Genomic DNA, 18,016 nt, shown 5'->3' with positions numbered 1-18,016 from the left:
GTCATTAATGTTTTCCTTTTTCTGCTAATATATTTATCATTAGACAAAACAAATAAAAAATTGAATCGTCTGGAATATTTATCATTGGTTCCTAGAGGGGTAAGAGGAGGCACCTGAAGCTAGCTCTTTTATAAGTATGATTATGTCGTTTAAATGAGCTGCCTCCGACAATGTTCTTCGGCTGGCCGCGCACGCGAGGCGGCTGCTTCTTGCGTTCCGTAACCGGTTTGTGTACTGTACACGTGCCCACGGTGCCAAAGAATTGTTCGACGACACGGTCCCAGATCCACACAATTTTATTCTCTGTTTACCGCATCGAAGTTGACGGTTGAAGAGTTCGAATGTGGATTAACCCGTGCATGTGCAGCCATTTTACTCATTGGTTTGACAAATTCATTATCGCGTGAGAGATTGAGACTTTAGAGCAAGTTCAATAGTATAGTCAGCTACTAGCTCTAATTTATCTATAGTCAATCTAATAGCTAACTTATACAATAATTACCTACAAAACGTCAATATATAGTCCCACATATCATACACATGTTTTGTTTTATAGCCCATATGTAGCTGGATACAAATTAGTAACTAACATTTCTTCTATTACCCTCTTATCTTTTTAAAATATAATTATAGCCTATGCCATTGTACCTGCTCTTACTGACTAGATAGCTTGGACATGTACACGTGGTGGAAAACCTACGGGAGAAATGATCTTGAACCATATTACTTTCTACAAGTATTTTTTTTCGGAATATAGAATTAGGTATAGCCGTGTAGAACAGCTAACTCATCTTAAAAGGGGATGCACCGCAGTTATGACTTAGGAAGTGATTTTTTTGGTTTTAAAGAGAAAATGGGGTATATTTATAGACGAAGAACATATGCTCACTTACACCAGCAATCTCTAGCTACCATCCATCCATCATATATATACGTATATATACATACATATACTTAAATATATTCATACATACATATATGTATATACATGTGTATACATGTATATGTCCATGTTGACATACGTATGTACGTACGTACAGACATACACGAAAATATGTAATATAATATATTCTTCATCTAATATCATGCACACATCTTGAGAATATATGAAAGGCTAAGATTGTATATGTATATGAACATATGTTCTAAACATCCACCTCATATATACATCTACACGTGATGAACATCTACACCGTCCGTTAAAACTTAACGGGAGTAATAAATAATAAGAGAGTGTGATATATATGATAAACCTATTTTTGGATGGTAATTCAAATAAGGACATGGAGATCTATATTTGGATGAGCCGGTGGGACGCTCTTACAACTTAATTAACAAACCACTGTAGCTTCGGTGTTGTCCATAATTTCATATCATTAAATTACACTATTACGTTGCGCCATTGCCCTTGGTGACGGAATCAAAATACCAACCTTGGCGTTTCTGCAATTATGGAGTTGATTGTTTACTGTATATTTATAAATAAATAATATTTTTTAATAAAATTTTCATATATGTGTTCTTAATTATCTAAATGCAAAGATAAAAATAAACTATAATAAAAAAATCCTAAAATCTAATCTAAATTTAAGTTAAAATTTGGCTTATAAGATGTGGATTTATATGTGTTCCAGCGTTTCGCTTGCATCCAACTAATTGTGGTTGGAGTGAATTTTCCTCGGCGACCAAAGCAAAGTAAGTGATCGTTCAGGTCAAGCGTATACGAAAGTGATAGCTAGGCGTGGATTGCCATACTTGCATTTGCACACGCGTTTCCTGCTTTCCAGAGCTTCGTCCATTCTCAAACAGTTTCGTAACGCGTGTAAATTAAACCTCCAGATATCACTTACACATACATACGAAAGTATTAATGTATAGTGAAAACAATATAAATATATTATTTTGTTTATAAAAACCTTTTTATATAGTCATATTCTTAATGATCAATTTTATCGGATCATTAAGAAGATACTAGGAATATCGTATTCTCTAGTGTAAAACTTTGATACCTCTATACCAAAATTTTATATTAAAAGTCTAGTACTTTCTCAATTACCGTAAAGTTTCTTATTAATAGTTTTAAAAAATACCAACCATTAACCTCAAACTATGCATCCACACATGCTATATATTTTAAAAGATCACTATAAGCTCTATATTTACTAATAATTAAGAATTTGCAATTATTGAAACATGAAAATATTACAATTGATATTCCAAATTGGGCACAACTTGGTACTTCTATTTAGTAGCTTTGGATTTGAAAACTATTAAATCATAAAAAATACTATTGAGACTCTAGAGGTTCATCAGATTATTTTTAGAGTTGATTTGAGAATCTTCACGAATGTCCAGGATTGTAAAAATTGTTTTTTATTCTTTGCTATATAGTTTGTGCTTTGCTTCACGAATCAGCCCACCCCCACCCCTGATCTTAGACAAAAGTATAAATATTTAGGAAATTTTGTCACCGAAACAAAATGGCTCTCATCGTTTCGCTTGAAACGGTTTATTAGCAACTAACAAAATAATTCATAACTAAAATTTGTATACATGTATCCATTGCGATTCAAAAATAAATATTGTAAAATAAACTATCATAAAAATATCATAAAAATCCATGAAGTAACTTTGAAACTGTTTTAAAATTTAATCTTGGCTTATAAGCAGAAGTAGAAATAGAAACGAAACAATTGGAGCCAATATAATATATGATTGTGTGTTGATTTATCCTATGAGAAATTTCTTAGGTGGCCGCCGTTTATACTCTTCTTCAAACGATGCCATAGATTTATTTTCCCCTGCAAGACTTGTCTATGCATTTAAATATCTATGAAATATTTGGACATGATGTTTGTCTATCAGTCATATTCAAATGAGCTATGTAAATATCATTTATCTTGCTATGACATGTTTTATTACTTAGAGAAACTCCCTAAGTACCTCTAAAATTTCCTTAGTCACTTTCATACCCCCGAATTTTACGTCATCCTTTACGTGCCCCAAAGTTTTTATCTCGATCTCCTCCATACCTATTTCAATTAGCTGTTAATCAGTTGATTGTTAAGTATTTCTAAACTGACTATTACTTCATAAATTTTTAGATGAAAAAATAACTTATACTAAAATAAAATTTATATAATCATTTAATACCAACCTTGAAAAAAATTATTTTTTTTGATTTTTTTAAAAATTATGATTAAATCTATATATTAATTTCACCAGAAAATTGAGAACTAAACTATATGTTAATTAGGTTTAAATTTTTGGGAATAGGTACCATATTCATCAGATTTGGTTTGAAATTCATTTAAAAATTAACCATGTTTTCTAATTTTTGATAAAATAATTTCATCCCCTTTGTTTTTTTATAATGAATCTTTTTTTCACTACATATTCGTTAAAAAGTAATTTTTAAATTTGATGTAGAGCTTGATTTTTTAGAATAATTTTTTTATTTAATAAATTATGTTTTATTTTTAAATTTCATAACAAATGTTTAGTAATTTAATCCTTATTATTTTTTACAACATAAATAATTTATACATCAAACATTTCTAGCATTTAGCAATGTACCAAGGGCAATAAAGTCATTCTATTGTAAATAACGTTTACACTAATGGTCAAGAATGGATATGCCAGTGATCCGAATAAGAACCTATAGGTATATAACTGATCAATCAAATCTCAAAGACGTAGAAGTGATCGGTGAAATTACGTTGGCACATCTGAAATTGGTCCTACTTATTACTTATTATACTTTAAGTACAACTTAATTTTTTTTGCATATATGTACTAATTTTTTGATAAAATAAATGGTCAAATGTCATATTAAAAAGTGATTATCATATATTTTAAAACAAACGATTATTTATCTTTTCGAGGAAAACTTGACCTCATACTGTTATATCCTGCGTCTTGAACTTACTCGTGCCTATGAGGAAGACTTGACCTCACACTGTTATATATATGACAGTATCTAAAGGTTGTCTACTCTAATCGTATTGGGAAAAGCGGGCTTGGGGTGAAATTTAACTCCTCGAGGTACTTCTATTCGACGGGAACTAATCCCCTCCCCCCTGCTATTTCAGTTGAATTTTACTGAACTTCTACAGTTTGATTGTTTCTTTAAATCAATTCTGTGATTTGTTCATATGTATTTAATTGTGCATAATATTGCGTATGGACATATGTATGAGTGTAGTTCTTGATCTGTGTCCGGTATGAATGTAGTTTTATACACCACATCTTTACTTCTTAAGAGGCCTATTCTATATCATGGCGTTTTGCATGCAGCAAGATATGTTTTGTCCCTTTCAAGAAATAAGATATGTTTTGTCACTTAGGAAAATTTTGTTGTACTGATTTTTTGTGTTACAGCATGGTTTCCAATTCTACAGCTACCGTGCATTATGAGTGATCCTGGAGCTTGCCCTTATCCTTGTACTTTCCATGGTATTCTACAATTAAAGTTCCTAGATTTGACGGCCAAAAGCGGTGTGGCCACATTTGACCGGTAGATAGTTGGCCATAGCCTTGGAGTCGCCGCCAGCTGCTCGGACGGCCATGGTGTAGACCGTCAACCAGGACTAGGGGTCGAATGAGCCGTCGTATTTTTTTGATCCTGGTTGGCTCGAAACCAATTGACCAAGTGACCTTGCTCAAGTCCTTGGTGAACGCTGGAACACCATCATCTAGGTCAGTGTCAGAGCTCTCGGGTGACCGATGCCTTGACGAAAGGCCTCGACTCTTATGATACAGACTGCTTTGTTGGTTATCTTGACGACGTCATTCTTCATGCTCCTTGCATTGATGATCCAGTTTGTTGCAGAGGTCAAAACTTTTGCTTTGGGGAAGCCGCTCTTTTTCGGCCTCGAGTTGCTGACGTTGTTCCTCCAATCGGCGTTGCTTGCCGTTGAGGTGCGTTGCTTTTCAATGAGTTCCTTCCTAAGCTTCGAGTTAGGAGACACTTGGCCTGTCCGGTTGGTGGAAGGCCGTTTGGAAGTTGAAAGCCGTTTTGAAGACGATTGCCTAGATCGAGGAGACCTAGACAACTAGGCTTCAAAACGTGGTGGTGGTGCTCCTGAGTTGCGTTGTTGCGATTATTGGATAACCATCGTGGTGACCATCGCTTTGACCTCATGGATGGTCTCTTAACTGATAGATTGGAGAGTTGTTGGAGGATGTCGCCAAACATTTATTTTGGGGGGTCTTGAAGACGTCATGCCCCTCAACTTGAGTTTGGAGTAGATCATGTTGCATCTTGAACGATTGGTTCCTCAGTTCGTCGTGAGATTGACTCCCACGTTGGCGCCTTGCTAGTTGTTCGCGGTGTTAGTGCTCATCTTCAAGTCTTCTCTCCTCGACTAGTTTAGCTACTTGTTCTTCCTGGTGTTTCTTCTTAGCTTCTTCAATTATCGTTTGGTTGGCGGTAAAGACCTCTTTAAGGGCACAAAATTTCCCATGCTGCCGTAGGTCTACAATACAGCAAGCTCAATAATCAACTCGAGGTTGTCTTCGATCCCGAGTGGCAATGGTACCGACTCAAGAGTTTACATCTCTGTGTTGTGAGATCCATATTGGATATCATTTTGGGCTAGCGTCGTTTCGTCAGGTACAAAGCGTCACACCACCTCCTCAGACTTGATGAATCTGAATCTGTAAAGGAGAGTGCACCGTACTGGTCGGCGAGGAGTCTGATCCCACCAAACTTGAATGTTCACCTTAGAGCAAACTTATTCTTCCTGATCTCGGAGTTGGGGTCCATCGATCTCATCGAGAAACCTTGAAAATAGCACTGCCCCCTACCTGGCGCACCAACTCGTGACAATCTAGGTCTACAATAATATACAGGGTGGCTAAAAAGGTGTAGAGAACGATGATTAGTACGAAGACGAAGGTTTATCCAGGTTTAGGCTCCTAGCTAGCGAGATGATAACCTAGTCATGTTTGAGATTGTATTGTAGATGCCAATGTGTGTGTCCCCTAGGGGTGCCCCGTACCCCTTATACAGCGGGGGATAGGGCTTACAGCTAAATTCTTAATCTAACAAGACTAAGATCTATCATGTCAGATACTGTTAAGGTCCAGTGTTCTCGACATGTAATCTGGATATTACCAAACTTCTTAACTAGTTCGGTACAGATATGATTACCTTCTACTAGGTACCCCGAACCTATATGTACATGTGCAAATTACGGATACCCATAGTACAGGTATCCCATATATTACAAAGTTGATTAACCTTGCGCAGACAACTCGCTCTGTTGGGATTGGTGGCGATGCGTCGAAAACAGATGTATTGATGTGTCCCCTCTTACAAACTATCGGGCTTTGTATTTATGGATATATACATGTATCTTTTAACTAATATTAACAAATATAAACTCTATCTTTACTTAACAAACTAATGTCGAAACTAAGTTACTATATTACTGTTGACGTCAAAAATATGATCTGACGTGTCACACACAAAGACCTGGGAGTCAATCTTAGACAGCTCTAGTGCAGGACCTAAATTCTTAGATGATGCGTGGGCGTGCCAGTCAGTTTGATCCTGCAACTGACAAGATAAACAGTAAAACAAGCCGATCGGCTATCGAGCCGATAGGTGACCAAGAATCCAGTCGATCGGATGTTGATGTTGATTAACCTTGCGTAGACAACTCGCTCTGTTGGGATTGGTGGCGATGCGTCGAAAACAGATGTATTGATGTGTCCCCTCTTACAAACTATCGGGCTTTGTATTTATGGATATATACATGTATCTTTTAACTAATATTAACAAATATAAATTCTATCTTTACTTAACAAACTAATGTCGAAACTAAGTTACTATATTACTGTTGACGTCAAAAATGTGATCTGACGTGTCACACACAAAGACCTGGGAGTCAATCTTAGACAGCTCTAGTGCAGGACCTAAATTCTTAGATGATGCGTGGGCGTGCCAGTCAGTTTGATCCCGCAACTGACAAGATAAACAGTAAAACAAGCCGATCGGCTATCGAGCCGATAGGTGACCAAGAATTCAGTCGATCGGATGTTGATGTTGCAATGATTAGATGATAGGATCAACGATCGGCGGTAAAAAGCTTGGATCGGCTAGAAACTTGATAGAAATAGAGTTAAATTAAATATTAGACCAATGTAATCCGCCAAGTAAATTACTAATCTTAGTCGATCGAACAAGCCCCTATAACCAAGTCGAACTAGACATACAGAGATTGGACTTAACCAAGATAGTATGCAGTCGAGCATGATATGATTATAGGAAACATGAAGATCGATAAGGCTAATAAATAAACCAATGAATTACTTGGAATAAACAATGAATCATAAGTTACGATCGGCTAAAACCAATTTGCATGTAATTCTTATAAGCCGACGCAACATAAATAACTGTCGATCTAACTAAATCAAGCCGATTGGTATAGAAATAATGCAGTAAAGCAATCGGCTACTCTATTGATGTAAATATGATAAGCATGTAGATCGGCAAAATCATCGGCTATAAACAACGGACAAACAACCAAGATCTATAAAATACCTAGCCCAGATTGCTAAGAATAATCATAGAAGATCGGACCTAACCGAGACAGTTCAAGATTAAACCTAGCAAATTTAGGATAGATACTAAATAGATCTAGATTGCAATCAAGCCAATGAGCCGATGACTGCTAATTTATCGGCTGATACTCCGATCAAACAATGAACAAAGTACATCGATCTGATATAAACCATCTGACAAACGCAATCTACTAGATCGTTCTTAACCGAGACAGTACTAGATTGAATTTGTCAAACAGCAAATATCAAACCCACGTAGATCACCCAAAGTGGTCGACCAGATCAACTCAAAACACGAAAGTGGTCAAGTTGAAACTAATACGATAACTAACAATCGCGCAACTAGCTAGATTAGAAGATCAGACTGAACCGAGACAGTTCTAATCTAGTCGAACGATTACCGTGGCCCTGCGGAACGATGGACTTACCCCTCCGCTGGAGATCGAAGCGATGCAGCCCTGCGTCAGGTGCCAAGTTCCGCCGGAGTTGAAAACCTCGGACAAGAGGGTGGCAATACGCTGAAAGAAGTGATCTAATTGATTTGTAGATGATTTACAATAACCCGGGGCATACATATTTATACCCTCGGATGGATACTAATCCGTGTCGGACTCGACTCCTAACAGATAAAAGGAAATAACAAACTCTATCTCTAATCTCTATTGAATACGACATGGATTCTAATAGATAAAAGAAAACAAACAAGTCCCGATTGGACTCTAATCTCTTAGAGATAAATTCTAACTAACTCTAATAGATAAATTTACGCCCCAAGTCTTGGTCTTCACGATTCTCTATCGAATTTGAACTCTTCTGAATAAAATATCTATCGGCGATTACGTCTTTCCTTATCCAAATCCAATATAGAAATTTATCAAATTTTGGTGTTAACAATTACATATATCTGTTTCCAAACAAACTCCACAACTTACCCAAATAAATCTCTATGATCTCACGTTCCAATCAGACTATTTTCTCGCTGTCCGATTCTACCACTACTCTGAATCAACTACCGGTCCGATTCAACCATTAATCCGATTCGGTCTTAAATCTACAACCCTGCTACAAACAGCTAAAATCCAATTTTGCTGCTAACATGTTGATATAAGGAAAAATACATTGACGGTTAAAAAACACTAATAAATAATAAGAGAGTGACGTATAGTAAGGTTATGATATAGATGATTTATTAGAGTGAAAATATTAATATATGATGAATATGTTTTAGATGGTCATCTAAATAAGAACATGGAGGTCCATAGTTTGATGAGCTGCTCTTATAACTTAATTAACAAACCAACTATACCTCTAGTGCTTCCCAAATTTCATATCATTAAATTACTATATTACGTTGCGCCATTGCCGTGATGACTGAATCAAAACACCAACCTGGGCGCTTTTGCAATTATATGTGGTCCAGCATTTCGCTTGCATCCAACTAACTGTGGTTGGAGTGAATTTTCCACGGCAACCAAAGCAAAGTAGATGAACGTTCAGCTCACGCGTCCACGAAAGTGATAGGAGTAGGTAGGTGTGGATTGCCAGTTATCTACTGAAATCTTTTTACTAAATAAACCTTACAGTAATTTTATTACTAAACCATCAGACAATATTTTTTTAACTAAATCTTTTGGTCACGTCAGTGTTAGTAGCGTAGCAAGACAACACATGCCACGCAGCCTGATTAGCCGTGGCAAGCCGTTTCACCACGTCAATATTGGTGACATGGCCAAAAGGTTCATACGGTAGAAATGTTTTTCTCGGAGGCCTAATAATAAAATTATTTATTAAAAAAGTTTAAAAAATAAAAAAATTCTAATCTAGTTGCATCTGCAGACGCGTTTCTAGAGCTTCGTCCATTCTCAAAAAGTTTCGTAACGCGTGTAAATTAAACCCCCATATATCACTGACACATACATATGCAAGTATTAATATATATAGTGAAAACAATAACAATATATTATTTTGTTTATAAAAACCCTTTTATATAACTATATTCTTAATAAGCAATTTTATCATCATTAATAGAATAATAGTAATCATGTATTTTCTATTGTAAAACTTCGATACATCTGTACCAAAATTTTATAGTGAAAATCTAGTATTTTCCCAATTACCATAAATTTTCTTTATTAATAGTTTAAAAGGTACTAACCATTAACCATAACCTATGCATCCACACATGGTATATATTTAATTTAAACAATCAATATCAGCTTTGTATTTACTAATAATTCAGAATTTACAATTATTGAAACATGAAAATATATAATTGATATTCCAAACTGAGCAACACTTGGTATTTAATAGTCTTGAATTTTAAAACTAAAATATACGATTGAGACTCTAGAGTTACATCGGATTTTTTTTTTAAGAGTTGATTGAGAATCTTCACGAATGTCCAGTGTTGTAAAATTGTTTTTGTTTCCTATGCAGTTTGTGAAACTCTAAAGGGTGAAAACAAAAGTACAAACTTTAGAATACCTTAATATTTGCTTCACGAATCAGAACATCCCTTCTCTTAGACGAAAGTATAAACATTTAGGGAATTTTGTCAGAGAGACAGGATGGCTTTCATCGTTTGCTTCAAATGTTTTATTAGCAACCAGAAAGTATTTCTTGAGTAAAACTGCTATAAAGGTATCCATTGCCATTCAAAAGTAAATGTTGTAAAGTAAATCTATGATAAAACCCACGAAGCAACTCTAAAATTAGGTTTTAAAATTTAAATATTCGCTTATAAGTAGAAAACAGAAGTGAAACAGTTGGAGCCAATATATTATATGATTGTTTATTGATTTGTCCTATGAGAAATTTCTTAAGATTTATGTGACAGTCGTTTATACTTTTCTTCAAACGATGCCATAAATTTCTTTTCCCCCTGCAAGACTTGTCTATGGACTTAAATATCTATGTATTAAATATTTGGACGTGATGTTTGTCTATCGGTCTTACTCAAATGAGCTATCTATCATTTATCATTTATGACTTGTTTTATTATTTAGAGAAAATTACCTACGTAACTCCAAAAAATTGTCCAATCTCTTTATGTCCTTGAATTTTACCCTATCTCATTCCCTTGAGTTTTCATCTTGATCCCTTCTATACCCATTTCCGTTAGATGTCCATCAGTCGACCGTTAAATATTTCAAAAATTACTATATTATCCCATCTCTCATACTTATTTGTTACCTACTCCATAAATTTTTATATAAAAATTTCAACTTATATATCCTAAAATAAAAGAGATATAATATTTTAAAACCAAACTTGAAAAAATTAATTTTTTTATTTTTCTAATTATGATTAAATCCATATATTACTTTCACCAAAAATTGAGAACTAAAATTATATGGTATTTAGGTTTAAATTTTTGTGATGATGTATAAAATTCATCATACTTGATTTGAAATTTATTAAAAAAATTTAAATATGTTTCCTAATTTGTGATAAAATATTTTTGTACCCTTTGTTTTTTACGATGGATCTTTTTTCGCTACATATTTGTTGAAAACTAATTTTCAAATTTGATGTAGAGCTTAATTTTTTTACAATAAATATTTTTTGAATTTGGAATAAACTTTGTTTCATTTTTAAAAAATGTAACAAATATTTAGTAACTTATCCTTTATTGTTTTTTTACAATCCAAATAAGTTATACATCAAACATCTCTAGCTTTTAGTAATATATCAAGGACAGTAAAGTCAAATCTATCATAACCAATGGTCAAACTAGTGGTCAACTAACGGGATGGACATGTAAGGGATTCAATAAAAATTAGTGGTATATAAAAGATCAAAAAGATCAATCAAATCTCATAGGGAAATTTAACTTTCCGCCACTCTTACGAGTGGTCAAAACAAATTTGTCACTCGCTGTCTATGACATGCGGGTCCTCATAAGTACATATGGATCCAATAACAAATCTGTCGTGAACATTCGTAAAACTGGCGAAAAGTTAATCTCATATATGTAAAAGAAAGCAGGTGAAATTACATGGCATGCAAGGAATTGGCTACTATTAGTTAATATACTTTAAGTACTACTTAGATATGTTCAAATAAGATGCCAACATCAAAAGTCAACATCATATATTTTAAAACAAATGATTATTAAATTTATTTTTTTGAGGAAAACTTGACCTCATACTGTTATGTCCTGCGTCTTGAGCCTACTCGTGCCTATGAGGAACACTTTGACCTGTGCAGTATATGTAGATGACAGTATCTAAAGGTTGTCTACTCTAATCGTATTGGGAAAAACCGGGCTTGGGGTGATATTTAACTCCTGGAGGTACTTCTATTCGACGAGAGCTAATCCCCTCCCCCCTGTTATTTCAGTTGAATTTTACTGAATTTATATAGTTTGATTGTTTAAACTTCTTTATTGAATTTTACTGAACTTTAGAGGCCTATTCCATATCATATAGTTGAATTTTGAATTTTACTAAACTTCTACTTTATAGGCCTATTCCATGATACTATTCCATAGCATGGAGTTGAATTTTACTGAACTTCTACTTTATAGGCCTATTCCATATCATGGCAGTTTGATTGTTTCTTTAAATTTCTTTAGAGACCTATTCCTTATCATGGCGATTTAAACTTCTTTAGAGGCCTATTCCATATCACGGTGTTTTGCATGATGTTGGCACAGTTTGATTGTTTCTTTAAACTTCTTTAGAGGCCTATTTCATATCATGGCGTTTTGCATGATGTTTTTAAACTTCTTTAGAAGCCTATTACATATCATGGTGTTTTTCACAATGTTTCCTAAGACCTTGGGTGCTACTTAGATCGCTACAATTACTAGGCTATATGTTCTTTCACACTTACGAAAATTTGATGGTACTGATTTTGTGTTACAACATGGTTTCCAATTCTACAGCTACGGTGCATTATGAGAGTGATTCTGGAGCTTGTTCTTATCCTTGTACTTTCCACGGCACAATGTGGTTCTACAACTAAAGTTCCTAGATCTGATTGCCAAAAGCAGTGTGGCCACATTGACATGGAGTACCCATTTGGCATCGGCACTGACTGCTCCTTCAATGGAGGTTTCGACATCAACTGCACGAACCAAAATGGCGTGTTCAAGCCATTCATCGGTGACTTCGAGCTGCTCAATATCTCCCTAACTCAGAGCACGGTCCGGGTGCTCAACTTCATCACAGCGTACTGCTACAACTCATCTGGGTCCATGGAGGTCAGTGGTCCTCGCGGTTTCAACGGTACCAATACTCCCTACCGGCTTTCAGATGTCCGCAACAAGTTCACCGTCGTCGGATGCAACACCCTTGGTTACATCGTCGACGACGGTAACAGACGCTATCAGAGTGGATGCGTCTCGACGTGCCGCAATCTATCCGACCTGGTGGACGGCGTCTGTTCCGGCATGGGCTGCTGCCAGACCGCGATACCAAACGGAATGTACTACTACCGAGCCGGCTTCGACATGGGATTCAACACAAGCCAAACCTGGAGGTCCACTGGCCGTTGCAGCTACGCCGTGCTGATGGAGGCATCTGAATTCAACTTCAGCACCGCGTACATAAACTCCACCAGGTTCAATGACACAAACGCCGGGCGCGTCCCTATGGTGGTTGACTGGGCTTTCAGAGGGGAGGGATCATGCGTGACTGCCGAACGGAATGAGACGGGCGATTATGCTTGCCTTAGCAGCAACAGCAAGTGCGTGAATTCTACCAATGGACCAGGGTATTTTTGCAACTGCTCTCAAGGGTATGAAGGTAACCCTTACCTTCCAGATGGATGCCGTGGTAAGTAGATATATATATATATATAAATTTTCAGAGCCAGCGAGATGTAGGCTACTACTTCAAGCTCTTGGTTGTGCACTTATGCCTATTTTTGCTGCAGATACCAATGAATGTAATCGCCACCCATGCCCTTCAGGTGGCGTTTGCCACAACACGATAGGGGGATACTACTGTTCTTGTCGAGCAGGAAGAAAGTTTTCCGGCGAAACAAATGCATGCAACCCTGATATCGGCCTAATTATAGGTAACGCGTTGAGTTCAGTAGCTACCGTTAAACTTCTAGTCACTGCTCTGTGCTGGTGTATATATGCCCCATGAGAAGAAAGAAACGCCAATATATATATATATATATATATATATATATATATATATATATATATATATATATATATATATATATATATATATATATATATATATATATAAAGTAACAGGAAAAGGAGCCACCACGTTTATTCTCATGGGCTAGAAAATCCCACATCCCACATTAATCGAAGGAAAATAAGAGAAAAAAAGAAAAGAAAATTATTTTTTGGATTGGATCGGACAAGCAGTTTTTAGGAGAGGATTGGTTCGGACAATCAGTTTTTAGGAGATGTGATCTGATCTAGATTAGTAGGTAATATACGAAGTCATGGTTTTTTTTTTTTGATTTTTTGGAATTTGAAACGTACATCTCAAGGTTTCTACAAGAGAAAAAAAAAAGAAAGAAAAGAACGTGATTTTTTTTTTTGGAATGGCTAGAAAAGCTCACATTAATGGAAGGAAATATAAGATAGAAAAAGATAATATTTTTTTGGAATCGGAGAAGGAAAGTGAAAAATCAGTTTTTTTTTAATCGCGCTGCTGCCATCCAAGAAAGAAAAAAGATTAGGTTTTTTTGATCGAGCCGTCGAAAGAAAATAAGAGATAAAAAAAGTAAAAGATAATATGTTTTGGAATTGGACAAGAAAAGGAAAAATCGGGGGTTTTTTTTTTGAATCGGCGATGCTGCCATCCGATCTACGAGGATACCGTGCAAGACTAAACTAAAAAAAATTAATCTCATATGCATAAAAAATATTTAATTTATTTTATAAGTAAACATAATGTTATTTGAAACATGTTGTGACCAATCACAAATAAGTAATATATACAAAATATGTGATTGAAGAAGATGGAGGAAAGAAGAGATATTATGCCATAAATTTTGTACAACTTTGATCTAATGTAGTATTATTCTTAGATCTATTATGTTACTAAGATAATATAAAAGGAGTCAATGTTTTACTTTGCGTGAAGCATCAAATATAAAAGTTTGATCTAAGTTAGGTCTGAGTTTAAAACTATATTGCCATTTTAATATTAATATTTTACATATAATATAAAATTATATTTGGTATTATATAAGAAATTTCATAACGAAGTTAGCCGTGCAGTCTGTGCGGGCCACAATACATGTGCCATAAAGAAAAAGGAGAAAAGAACGAAAAGAACGAAAATTTTGAATCGGACAAGGAAAATAGAAAAAAAGAAAAGAATTTTTTTTCGGAATTGGACATGGAAAGGAAAGATCAATTAAAAATAAAGAAAACAATAAAACATACTCCATATGTAATCAAGTTTATTTTTCTTAAAAATAAAAAATATAATTTAGAAAATATAAAATCAAATTAACAATTAAAAGTAATTATCATCAAAATAGCATACCCTAGATATAATTTATAACGGCGCTAGCCACGCAATATGCACGGGAATAAAGCCTCCGGTTCTTTCAGGGGCTAGAAATTGTGAGATTAGTTAAAAAAAAGAAAAGAAAAGAAAAGATCATGTTTTTGTTGAAACGGACATGGATACGGTAAAATGAACAAGTATTTTATCAAACCGTGAGACATTAATTATGGAAACCATGCAAGGCAGCAGTGAGAAAACCAATCATAATCAAAGTCTTGCACAACCATAAATTATAATAACTTTAGAATAAAAACATAATAACAAAAATAATTTATATTGAGATCAAAGTCCATGTAGAGATACAATTTAGGGAAAAAAACAAAATTCAGATTAATTTTTTAAAAAATATTATTATTAGGGGAAGACTATGTCGATCTGAAAATATTTTCAAGAATATTTGAAATTTTATAGACAAAGTACTTATTATGATAATATTATATCAAACATATAAAATCATAATGGTCAAGTTATGCAGGAGTTTAAAATCATCGTTGTTTTTAATTTTTTTTAAGTTATAGTACGTAAAAGTATATACGTAATTATATAAAAATATATATCAATGCTAGCCGCGCAATTTGCGTGGGCCACTATGCTAGTTTTACTTATAATGGTTTTTGCGTTAGAGATGATATCAGCTGTTTCTTAAGTATCACCTAAATTATCATTAAAATTATAAAAAATTTAACAAGATAAATTAATATGAGATATATCACTCTATAAGCTAGTTCAGATTCAACTTCTATAAATTATAACATATAATTATGGATATGTGTTTCTTTTTTATATATAACTTATAGAAATTGAATTTGAACTTGCATATTTGAATATTAATATTATCTCATATTAATATATCTTATCTTTTTTTGAATTATTTGATGATTATTTATGCGACGTGCAAGAAACAGATGGATCGATGACCACTTATGTGCTATAAAGTTGTTCCCCTATTATAAGTACAAAAATTAGTTGTTGCACTCCATCTCTCTCAAAAAAGGAGGACAAAAACAAAAGGCAACATTGCACTTACATAGTCATGCTGTTGTGCAGGAGTTATTGCCGGCTTCCTTGCACTCATGAGCATTGCCTTCTGCAGACACATGATTATTCAAAGGAGAAAACTGAACAAAATCAAGCAGGAATATTTTCGCCAACATGGGGGTACGCTTTTGTTTGAGCGAATGAAATCAGAGAAAGGTCTTGCCTTCACCGTATTTTCGGAAGCTGAACTCATACATGCCACAAATAATTTCGACAAGAGCAGAATAATTGGGCAAGGAGGCCATGGGACGGTATATAAAGGGATGGTGAAGGACGACATGCAAGTCGCCATTAAGAGATGTGCACTTATTGACGAAAGGCAAAAGAAGGAATTCGGTCAAGAAATGCTCATCCTATCCCAAATCAATCACAAGAACATTGTAAAACTCCTAGGTTGTTGCCTTGAGGTTGAAGTTCCAATGCTAGTCTATGAGTTCATCCCAAATGGAACATTATTTGAACTTATCCATAGGAAGAACCAAGGGTTGCAAATCTCTTTTGGCACCCTGTTAAGGATTGCTCACGAAGCAGCCGAAGGGCTTCACTTCCTACATTCATATGCATCTCCACCAATTCTCCATGGTGACGTGAAAACTGCCAACATACTCCTTGATAAGAACCATATGGCTAAAGTGTCAGACTTTGGAGCATCCATACTAGCTCCATCTGACAAAGAGCAGTTTGTCACAATGGTTCAAGGTACATGTGGCTATCTTTACCCAGAATACATGCAAACATGCCAACTGACCGACAAGAGTGATGTGTATAGCTTCGGTGTTATTATCCTGGAGATCCTCACCGGCGAAGTGCCACTGAAGCTCGTAGGACCTGAGATGCAAAGAAGCTTGTCGTCAGTTTTTCTGTCCGCCATGAAGGAGAACAATCTTGATTCAGTGTTGGCGAGCCACGTGAAAGGCCAAGAGAGCATGGAACTAATAAGGGGACTTGCTGAGCTAGCCAAGCAATGCCTTGATATGTGCGGCAGCAACAGGCCATCGATGAAAGAGATCGCCGACGAACTCGGCCGACTAAGGAAGCTTTCGCCGCATCCTTGGGTACAGGACGATGCAGAGATAGAAATAGAGAGCCTTCTTGGAGGACCTTCTACAACTACCAATGGTTTTGAGATAGTAACAAGCACAGGGTACGCTACAGAGGAGCGTGAGAACCTCCCCATGAACCCAGGAAGTTCGTATTATGCAAGGTAAATAAAAAGTATAAAACATGTGAAAATGGAACTTAATTAAGGTTATAAAATAATTCAGTGGCATGCTAGGTCTCTGAGCAGTATACAAAATGTAGCAGGACATTCTGTTCTCTTTGTTCCTGAACCTGGCAACTGGTATCATGTGTACTGTAATTTGCACGATGGCTGTATACGTTTGACTACGGCAAACTAGACAATTTCGACACATTGGGGCCTCCTATGTTGTGATTTGTGCGGCCCAACCAAAATTGCAAGAAGGCATGAAGGCCCAGCTTTCTAAACCTGCAAGCCTTGTTAAATCCCTCTACTCTTTTGTTCGGCTTGGGCCGGGCGAATCGGCCGCCTGCATCCGGGTGCCGAGCTGCCTAAAATGCCGATCCGCACGACGCAGGTCGCCGCAGCCGGCGTCGCCACACACACACACACACACACACAAAAGTGTATCGCGGTATGGTATAAGCACCGGCCGTGAGCCCCCGTGACGCCTTATCAGTGTACGGCGAGGGGGACCGGTCGAGCGAACACGAGCGTGGTAGAAGTGGAACGGGGTGCGAGGTGGGGTCGTCGCGCAGCCATCGAGGAGGTCTCGTCGTCGTATCGAACGACCGTTGCTCGGTCGTTTCGGTGGCTGTCGATTGCCCGGTTTGTCACGGGGGTCAGGTCGATCGATCGGTACGCGGCCAAACGTATCAGACGTGGCTGGCTGGAG

At 36.0% G+C, this 18,016-nt stretch overlaps 1 protein-coding gene across 1 annotated transcript; it reads left to right on the top strand.

Moving 5' to 3' along the window:
- Window positions 1-11,829: 11,829 nt before the first annotated feature.
- On the top strand, window positions 11,830-17,556 carry LOC102710491 (putative wall-associated receptor kinase-like 16). Its single transcript, XM_040523342.1, has 4 exons — window positions 11,830-11,863; window positions 12,458-13,349; window positions 13,450-13,593; window positions 16,110-17,556. Exons 2-4 carry the CDS (start codon window positions 12,470-12,472, stop codon window positions 17,306-17,308), a joined length of 2,223 nt encoding a protein of 740 aa, XP_040379276.1. The 5' UTR covers window positions 11,830-11,863; window positions 12,458-12,469; the 3' UTR covers window positions 17,309-17,556.
- Window positions 17,557-18,016: the final 460 nt, after the last annotated feature.

Source organism: Oryza brachyantha, chromosome 4 (assembly GCF_000231095.2).
Source record: "Oryza brachyantha chromosome 4, ObraRS2, whole genome shotgun sequence".
NCBI lineage: Eukaryota > Viridiplantae > Streptophyta > Magnoliopsida > Poales > Poaceae > Oryza > Oryza brachyantha.
The sequence above is the reverse complement of the archived record's forward strand: the minus strand, read 5'-3'. Positions and strand labels throughout refer to the sequence as shown.